At 46.3% G+C, this 9784-nt stretch overlaps 1 protein-coding gene across 1 annotated transcript; it reads left to right on the forward strand.

The window, feature by feature from the left end:
- The first annotated feature begins 12 nt into the window (after positions 1-12).
- On the forward strand, positions 13-9243 carry usp31 (ubiquitin specific peptidase 31). The gene is made up of 16 exons (XM_037256708.1): positions 13-567; positions 671-805; positions 911-1005; positions 1073-1165; positions 1231-1366; positions 1448-1595; positions 1738-1915; positions 2059-2170; positions 2251-2345; positions 2717-2794; positions 3048-3177; positions 3593-3712; positions 3777-4002; positions 4085-4243; positions 4356-4508; positions 5174-9243. The coding sequence occupies exons 1-16, from the start codon at positions 40-42 to the stop codon at positions 6589-6591; spliced, it is 3804 nt and encodes a 1267-aa protein (XP_037112603.1). The 5' UTR covers positions 13-39; the 3' UTR covers positions 6592-9243.
- The last annotated feature ends 541 nt before the right edge of the window (positions 9244-9784 follow it).

The following is a 9784-nucleotide window of genomic DNA, read 5'->3' on the forward strand; positions in this document are numbered from 1 at the left end:
TGACGCGGACTGGAGGGTGAAGGTGAGGGTAGTACAATCATGTCGTGTAAAGCCGCCACCAAGGATAAGAAGACGAGCTTCGGCAAGAAGTTGTTCAGACGAGGCTCGGTACGCTCCGTGGGTAGTTTTATGAGCAGAGTCCTGAGGACGCTCACTGCCTTGTCCCACTTTGGTTCCGAAGTGCAAACCGACGACGACAAGGATGACGGGGGCTTCTCGGCGTTTCACTCCGGACTTAAGGACGCACCCTTGGAGGACGGAGACCTCCGGTTCTACCTCTCCGGCGAGAGGATTCCCGGCGTGTCCGGCCTGAAGAACCACGGCAATACCTGCTTTATGAATGCTATTCTGCAGTGCCTCAGCAACACCGAGCTTTTTGCCGAGTACCTCGTCCTGGAGCACTACAGGGCGGACGAGGCTAACCAGGAGGACAAACCAAAAACAAATGGCGTCCATCTGCAGAAGAAAGGTCCCATGGCCAAGGGGGAAGTGACAGAGCAACTGTCTGGACTTGTTCGGGCTTTATGGACTTTTGAGTACACCCCCCAGCACAGCAGAGATTTTAAGGTAACGCTGATGAGCTGCCATAGTTGAACTCAGCGTGCTTTTTTTCGAGCCGAGCTGTGCAAATCCAAACACGAGTAAACCCGCCACAAACATTTTTTTGCAGAACGCGGTGTCCAAGAACGCCACGCAGTTTAAAGGGAACGCTCAGCACGACGCCCAAGAGTTTCTGCTGTGGCTGCTGGACCGAGTGCACGAGGACCTCAACACCGTCAACCCAAACGCCAGGCCAACCTTGAGGGTGAGTTAAATAACGGCAGCTCGGAAAGCAACTTGAATGTGTCTGCTGCACCTGTTTACAACCTTTCACTGCTATTGTCATTAAAACACGTTGGTGCTTGTTCAGCCACCTATCGACTTAGATGACCAAACCACGGAGGGACCTTCCCCGCCCCTTTCGGCTGGCTCGTTCGTACAGGAGCTCTTCCAGGCTCAGTACAGGTAAAAACGACATTCCTTTCAATGCGTCTACAGCATGAGTTGATCCATAGTTGTTTTTTTCCTAAAGGTCCTCCCTCACCTGCCCCCATTGCCAAAAACAGAGCAATACCTTTGACCCCTTCCTGTGCATCTCCTTACCCATCCCCCTGCCACACACACGGTAAGTGGAGACGTTGTCAACGCCTGCGAACCAGCTTCAAGGAAATTCACGTGTTTGTTTTCCAGCCCTCTCTACGTCACGGTGGTCTACCAGGGGAAGTACTCGCACTGTCTGCGGATCGGCGTGGCCGTGCCCTTCAACAGCACCGTGTACCGCCTACGTGATGCCGTGTCACGTGAGACCAAGATGCCAATGGACCAGGTGTTCATTCCTTCAGCTTCCCGATAGCCAAATTTTCTCCACTTTGACTCGTGCACTTACTTACGTGCTTGCTCATTTTAGTTCATTCTGACTGAAATGTACTACGACGGCTTCCATCGTTCCTTTTGCGACGATGACGACGACCTGAACATCATCCAAGAGAGCGACTCCATCTTTGCCTTTGAGACGCCAGAGATGTTCAAACTGGAGAACCTACGCACAAAAAGAGGTCCATGTTACTTATTCACATCACGTTGGAGTAAATAAAAAAATAAAAAAGGAATTGGTGCAGTCCTCTCCCAAACGGATAAAAAAATGGATACTCATCTACAGTTCAAATCCAGCCTAAACTAGCTAACTCCTTTGTACAGGAAGTCTTCTGGCCAACCTGAATCAAAACAACTTGAAGTACGGCGTGGAAAATGGCCGCACGCCGTCTTTCATGCAGGGGACTTTGACTCCCGTGGTGTCCCCAAATAAGAACATGACACCGGAGAAAATGATCCTGCTGGTGTGCAACCGAGCCTGCACCGGCCACCAAGCAAAAAGGTAAAGCTGCCATCTGTACTGTGACCCCAAGTTGGTACTCAGGTTTGTTTCAAGGTTTCATTAAAAAAAAAAAAAATTGACACATTCACTGCCATTGACAACTATAGACGTCAATTTATAAATTGAGTTAATTGTCATTTTAGGTTCGGCTTGCCTTTCGTGCTGTTCATGGAGCGCACGGCTACCTGGGACACACTGCAGAAGGAGATTTTGGAAAAAATGCGCCATCTTTTGCGACCTGGGGTCTACATTCAGGTAGAAAGTGAAATTATTATTATTTATTTTTTTAGCACCAATGCATCATAAGACTTTTGCAAAACAATCTTCACACACAGGTGGGGCCTTTCAGTCTCCGTGTGGTTGGCGTGGTCGGGATCACCTACCTCCTCCCTCAAGACGAGCGACCGCTTTGTCACCCCACGGTGGAGAGGTAAGTTTTACTCTTTGGCGTATCAAATTTCACATCCAGGGAAAACATCATCAATCAGAACCGCAAGTGTTGTTTATCGTCCCACAGCGGATCAGTGACAGGCCCGAGCACGTCTTCAAATGCCAGTTTAGGATTTCTTTTTTTTTCTTGTTCTTTCCTGAGCTACATAAAGCAAGCCAGAACATCACTCAAGCATAAAAATTCATCAGTAAAAAGCGTAGTTGAGTTTTTGTCCTTAGGGTAGCTAATAGAAATACAGTAAACTTTAAAACACATTTTCTTTGATACGGCAACATTTATATTTTGTTGAACGCGTAACTTAAATAACTTAACCAACGGCAAATTTGTGGTTTTGTTTGTGGGTGTTTCAGAGCGTACAAATCCTGCGGACAGGGTGGACCGCCCCATGTGAAGATTGTGGTGGAGTGGGACAAGGAGACCAAAGATTAGTAAGTGGAGTCATCTCCAAGTTACATCATACACATCTTATTTGGCAATACAAATTGTGGTCAAAAGGTTAAATAAGTCTTTAATTTAGTAGACATTTTAATATCTAATTCACCGGCATAATTTATCATTGGTGACAAGCTACCTCGCAATAAAGCAAAAATGAATTGACCTCTGCCAGCTTTTATCTTGTTCAAACTTAATGAACACAAATCACGCCATTTTTCTTTTTTTTTTTTTCCCCCCCCCCCACAGTCTGTTCGGGCACACGGAAGAGGAGTACATCCCCGACGCCGAGAGCGTTTATCTGCACAGAGAACAGCACCACCAGCCGCAGGCGTGCACGCTGGCTCAGTGTTTCCAACTCTACACTAAAGAGGAGCAGGTAAAACACAATTGGAAATCACAATTAGATTAAAAAAAAATCATCAATCAAACGTCGAGTTTAATAACTATCGGTGACTTTGAGCCAAAGTTCCTTACACAGAAATAAAAAAATACTGTCTGACTATGTCTCCATTTTGCTCAGAGCACATCAGCTGGAATATTTTCTTCATGTTTATCTCGGTGCTCACTCTGAGAGTAATAACAGTCTTGAGCTCGCTGGGGTTTTGCTGCGTATTCGACTCCTAATGGTACGTTAGCCCTAAGCTAGACACGAGAAGCGACGACCAACATAAACATTGTGGCTTCGCTCGCCGCTGCCAGAAAAGAATGTAGAAAGAGAGGCAAAAGCCAGCGCCTTCATTTTTATTTCTTTTTTAAACAGTTTGTCCTTCATGGCTCTGGTTCTTTTTCAGCTGGCCCCGGACGACGCCTGGCGCTGCCCCCATTGCAAGCAGCTGCAACAGGGCCGCATCAAGCTCAGCCTATGGACGCTGCCGGATGTGCTCATACTGCACCTCAAGAGATTCAGACAGGTAATTTGAAGTTTGAACTCTAAACTTGTAGCAGATAGGAGTTCCTCCCTTGGTTTCCCCGTAGGAGGGTGACCGCAGGGTGAAGATGCAAAACATGGTGAGATTCCCTCTCATGGGCATGGACATGGCGCCTCACGTGGTGAAGAGAAGCCAGAGTAGCTGGAGTCTCCCCTCGCACTGGTCGCCGTGGAGACGACCCTACGGCCTAGGGAGGAACCCCGACGACTTCCTGTATGACCTCTACGCCGTGTGCAACCACCACGGGAGCATGCACGGAGGCCACTACACGGGTAGCGATGACATCACAGCCTGTGAGTCATTGGGATGGGCAGCGGTTTTTTTTCAACCAATGTTTCCTGTCCGCGCTCGCAGCCTACTGCAAGAACTCCGTGGACGGTCAGTGGTACTGCTTTGACGACAGCGAGGTGGCGCCGGTGGCTGACGACGACGTGTGTCAACAGACGGCTTACATACTTTTCTACCAACGCAGGACCGCCATTCCCTCTTGGTCGGCCAACAGTTCTGTTGCAGGTCAGTTTGTGACTGATTAAAATAATGTGGGGCAAAAGAGTAAAGTACTGAGAATAGAGCCTTGGTGCACTATTTTGCTTTGAATAGTGACTCTTAATGATCCGTCTCACAGGTTCTACCAGTTCTTCTTTGTGCGACCACTGGATCAACAGGCTGCCCGGGAGCAGACCTGCTAGTCTAGCGTCGGGCGCCTCGTCGAGACGCACCTCACTGGCTTCGCTGGCGGAGTCGGTGGAGTTCACCGGAGAGCGCAGCGAAGACGACGGTGAGGTCAAGATCGGTTTCCAGAGGAGCCGACCACACAAGACTGTATTGTGACATTCTGATTTTCGCTTTTCAGATTGACAACTTCATGACGATAGTCAAGTCTGGTATCTAAATAATTGGTTTGGACTTGAATGAGTCTCAAGAGTATTTTTTTTCAAAACACATATTTTACCAACGTGCTCTCCCCAATAAAAATATTGCTGTTAGAATCAAATGAAACATGTCGGCAACTCAACCGTTTCAAAACTTTCTCCTCACCTTTGCGTCAAATTTGGTCTAATTATTTTGGGGGTGAAGACAAAAACAAGGAAACACCCATTCGAGGTGGTCCTCCACTCTGCCGTGTCAAACTGAAACAGATGTGAGCCAGGCCTGCTGTTTGTGGCTCTCGTAATGAGGGGCTCAGGCTGCAGACTGCTGCCTCAGCATATGGCCGCCCCGGGGCGCGTGTGGCCAGCACACACGCAACAACGCTTATTGCCTGTGTAGTATTTGACAGAGTTTGATGAGCCGGAACGCAGTCAATTCAGCGCTGCGCTGTATGTTTTTATGATTTGCTCGTATTTTCTAGCAAGCCCTTCCACATATGTCGCCTCAAAAACTGAATTTCTCAGCTTGTTTTTGACACTCAATGTCTTCATGAAATCTTTTTTTGTTTTGAAGGTGGTTTCTCCGTCCGGCCCTTTGTGAGGAGCATCCAGCGCCAGAGCGTGACTTCCAGGTCATCCGTAGCCAGCCCGCTAGCTTTGAGCGACAGCGCCGTCAAACCCTCGTGGTCGCTGTCAGCCAAGCTTCAAATTCGCCCCAACTCGCCCTCGCGCTTCTCTCTGGACTCGCGTTGCTCGCCGCCCCTGGAGAGAATCGGCGAGTCCTACGACGACCACGTGTCCACTTCCTGCTTCGGCGGCTACAGCCGGCACGAGCGCTACTCCGGCGGCAGGCCGCCCCCGGTGGCGGTGGAAAGCAGCTGCGGCGAGCAGGAAAACAACAAGCGATTTCTGGACATGATATACTGTCGCGCTCCCACGCCGGTGGAGAAGACGACGGAAAACAACAACCAGATGACGGCGAAAGACCAAAACATTCAAAACGCCCCCTCCAAAGATCAGAACCGCAAGAGCAGCACTGGCGGTTCTGTATCCAAGGCGGAAAGCGGCGTCGCCACCAAATCCACCAAAGCGGAGTCAGGAAAAACCTCCAAGAAGCGCCTGTGCTCCACCCACAAGTCCGAGACGCCCACCAGCACACCCGTGAAAGGCAAAAAGGCGACCGCCACTAAAGAAAAGAGTGACAAGACAAGCGTGTCCACTCCCAGCGGGACCCCATCCAAAAGCAATAAGTCGCTCCCTTCCTCCAGCTCCACGCCACAACATCGACTGTGCGCGCGCTCCACGCCGCAATCGTCGGCGTCGCCCTCTCCCAGGAACCTCAACAACCATGAAAAGAACCCAGAGAACGTTCGTAAGCGTCAGGTGGAGAGGAGCTACAGTCGGGATTCTGTGGTCAGCGCTCAGCGAGGAAGCACCGCGGCGACGACGCGCTCGTCTGTCCCCAAGGCGGCGGATGGCGGCGGCCGGGTGGAGCGGAGGTCAGTGCGCAGTTCCAGCAGCAGCTCCTCCGTCACTAGCTTACGTTCACCCAGCGTGTCCACCAGAGACCTGCAGCGCGGCAGTAAGTCGGAGGAAAAAGGCTTGTCCTTTTTTAAGAGCGCCCTGAGGCAGCGGGAAAGCCGCCGCTCGGCCGACTTGGGCAGGAGCACGCTGCTCTTCAAAAAGACCTCGGAGAGGACGTGCAAGCAGAACGGACAGGTCAAGGAAGCCGGCGTCGAGCGCGCAAAAGCCTCCGACGCCGCGGTGGCTTCCCCGCCGCCGCTCGCCGACGCTCCCAAATCGGAGCCCATCAAGCAGACAGGCTCACTCGGTCGCTCCCTGCTGCACGTCGGCAAATCCAAGTCTTCCGGCGCCGACGTGAGTCTCAAGTCTCCCGCTAAAGGGACCAAGCCTCTCGAAAAGAAGACGTCTTCCCGGAAGCTGTCGTTGGGGACGCAATCGCCCGCGCGGGCCCCGCAGAGGCCTCAGTGACGCAGCTAACGTACGTACTCTTCTCTCCAAATGCAGCTACTGTACATTCTTTGTGCCTATCTTCTACTCATAGCGATAAATATTCAGACTTGACACACCCACACTCGAAAAAAAATCAAATCATACCCAAGGCTGGATTTACACTCCAGGTTCCTTAAATGGCTTCACTGAATCAATGAAAGTTGTGCATTTTATTTATTTATTTAAACGTATCCTCCGTCATTGGCTGAAAAACTCACTGATTCGCAATCATGATGCTTTGCAGCCATTTTGTAGCATCTTAGCGCCAAGCAACTATGTTTGAGCAAGTTGAGCTGCTGCATCAACCTTATTTGGGGAAGGCATTAATTCCTTTTTTTTTTTTTTATATCCCTAGCTAGGCCGTTTTTTAAGCACATTTTTTTAACTGACTGTTTACACTGACAGAACACGAGTCACGCAAATTGCACATAATACAACAATAATATGTGAACAATCAACATTTCATCGCATCTGGTTGTTGTTTATTTTGCTATAGTTTAGATGATGAGTTTTTTGGTATTGTTGTTGTTTAGGGCAGATGTAGGGTGTGTGTACCTCATTTTTAGGACCTCAGGGCAGGGTGTATCCAGTTTGTGTTTGTGCAGATATTTGAAACATATCAGTCCACATTTGGAAGATTCTGGTTGACGCCGCATAGCTCAGTTGTGCCACCTAAGGGGAAGGAGGAAAAACAATTAAGAATATGTGCCAGTGGAAGCATGCAGTGTAAATCCAGACTTAGTAAATGACCCCAAATTGACTTTCTCCTCAATGGTCTGGTCTGCTGTGGAGACCACACACAAACGCTTACCAAAAAAATAGGAGTTTTATTGTGATCAACCACACACCTCCGTGCAATGGAGTGAAAAAGTCCTTTGAAAAAAATTTCAGTCAGGCCAACATATGAAAATCCACTGTCAAATAATCCAACATGTCCATAATCTTTCAGATATTTTACAACTATTTTTGTTGACATTTTATGATAGAACTGTTTTTATATGTTTTTTTTTTTCTTGGGAAAAAAAGGTGAGTTTTGAAATGACACCCTTTAAAAACAAAACAAAAATCAACATAGATAATATATTAGCTCTAGATGCGTCTGTATATAAGGTATATAAAATATGAACAGTTTTTTTCTTCCAAATGGAAACTGAAAACGATCTTAAGCGCCTTTTCAACACTAATTACGCAAACCAATACTAGTCTACTACTTTATGCATCACTGAGTAGGAATGTTGTCTTGCACTTTTGAGTAGATGGCTAGTTTCCTCTTCTCCACTAACTCGTAGAAAGAAAGAAAAAACACTCGAAACTTTAACGTAATCATCTCAGCATCACGTAGTAGTTTCATGCCTTAGACTAGATGGGTACTTTTTTTATGTCACGTGACTCGAGCATCTCGCCTCAACCTGCTGTTACCTCACGTATTTTTCTTCATGCATCTTATATTTGCTCATATAATTCACGCCATGAAAAAAAGTCAAGCCTAACAAGACTTTTTTTTTTTCTTTCTTTTAAATAAATGACTGCAAGTTTGCATTCGCTTAACCTCTACACTGTGACGTGCGTCCCCGCTTTCACATCAACTATTACTTCCCACTTTCAAAACGGCAATATATTTGTCTTCCCGTCGTTTTTAAGTAGCATCATGCCGCTTTGGAGCAATATAAGAATAGTTGCGATTCGTAAGGATGTACAGAAGGGACGCACGCGTGTACAGTAAACGCTCAAGCATGCTCGTCATAAACTATGCAAGTGTCTTGCTTGAGCATGTCAGCTTCATTTTGCACATCGTCCTTCTATATCATCACTTTGTTTATTTTCTGCTCTCCGGGTGCTCCGATACACTTAAAAAAAACAAAAACAATTTACTGTTGTAAACCAGCAGGACACAACACTACGGCTGTGATGTTTGTTTTTAAAAGTGCTGAAAGAGCTTCGTGTATTTACTATTTATGTCACGCTATAAATAGTTCAATAGTTTACGCAGCAAAATGCAATAACAAGTAATACATTTCTAGTTTTGTACTATAGTAGGAACGTATGATCATATTTCACACACCAAATGACAAGACCTGCTGGTAAAATATACATAAATTGAGAACGCTTTTTAAAAAATAATAAAAACTTGCAGTGCGTATATAGTATATATTACGTAGAGAAAGACTTGGTATCAAATATACTGAATGTTTTGAGAAGGCTTATTACTGAAAAAATAAGGAGCTGTCAAGTGATTGAATGTCATTTTGTTACGATCAACTGGATATATTTTTTTTAAGTTTTACATTTTCTTTTCCTACCAACTTTAATTAAAGACACTACAATGCTGAATGAAAGCACATCATGTCCCTTGTCTTGCCAGTTTATTAGGTACAGTCCTGCAATAAATCCCCCCCTCCCCTCAAGAAAAACCTGGCAGGTTTATTAAGCTGTTTTTTTAAAAAAATGTTTATACTTTCTTATGCATCACGGGAAAACACGTCATTTTAAACATCACCCAAGTCTTCTGTATTAATTTATTTCTCTTTTTATTGTTATCGTGTATGCACTTTTTTTTTATTACTTCAAATGTACAATTGTGTACATATTTTGCTGGTTTACCCATGTAAAATAAAAAAATATGGAAAATCACATCTCTTATAGTAATCATTTTCCCTTGTGCAAACACTAGAGGGCGCTGTTTCCTCATTAAAGTTTCTCTGGGTGACTACATTACCACAACGACGGTTGGGATGCAGGAAAAATGAGTCACTAAAGGTCACGCACATGAACTGTGTCTAACTAAACGTTACTGTTATCCGTACAAGTGCTTTTAAGTCACAACCACTGAGAAGGGGACAATTGTTGGATAGGACACGATCAGACCGTAAAGTCTAAATTGTATCCAGGATAGATCACCGTAACCTGTAATTCGGTTATTCTTCCGCATACTACTCGAAAACACTTTGGCCTTTCAGCTAATTAGTGGTACCTTGTCATTGGCTTCTCGAATATGATTTATAGAAGGCGAACTATTCACTCAGGAAAAAGAGACCTAGCGCGTTTGTCACCCTTAGGAGGTGTCGTCAGCGTAAGCGCAACAATCCATCATGACGTTTTTATTTCCAGGTGAATCCTTTAAAAAAAACGTTTGTGACAGGAGGCGCTTGTAAGTGCATAAATGTTTGCATTA

Source organism: Syngnathus acus, chromosome 8 (assembly GCF_901709675.1).
Source record: "Syngnathus acus chromosome 8, fSynAcu1.2, whole genome shotgun sequence".
Classification (NCBI taxonomy): Eukaryota; Metazoa; Chordata; class Actinopteri; order Syngnathiformes; family Syngnathidae; genus Syngnathus; species Syngnathus acus.

Coding starts and splice junctions, on each gene's coding strand:
- usp31 (XM_037256708.1), top strand. CDS start 40: ATGTCGTGTAAAGCCGCCACCAAGGATAAGAAGACGAGCTTCGGCAAG. Junction 806..910: donor ACGCCAGGCCAACCTTGAGG/GTGAGTTAAATA, acceptor GTGCTTGTTCAG/CCACCTATCGACTTAGATGA. Junction 1,367..1,447: donor CCAAGATGCCAATGGACCAG/GTGTTCATTCCT, acceptor TGCTCATTTTAG/TTCATTCTGACTGAAATGTA.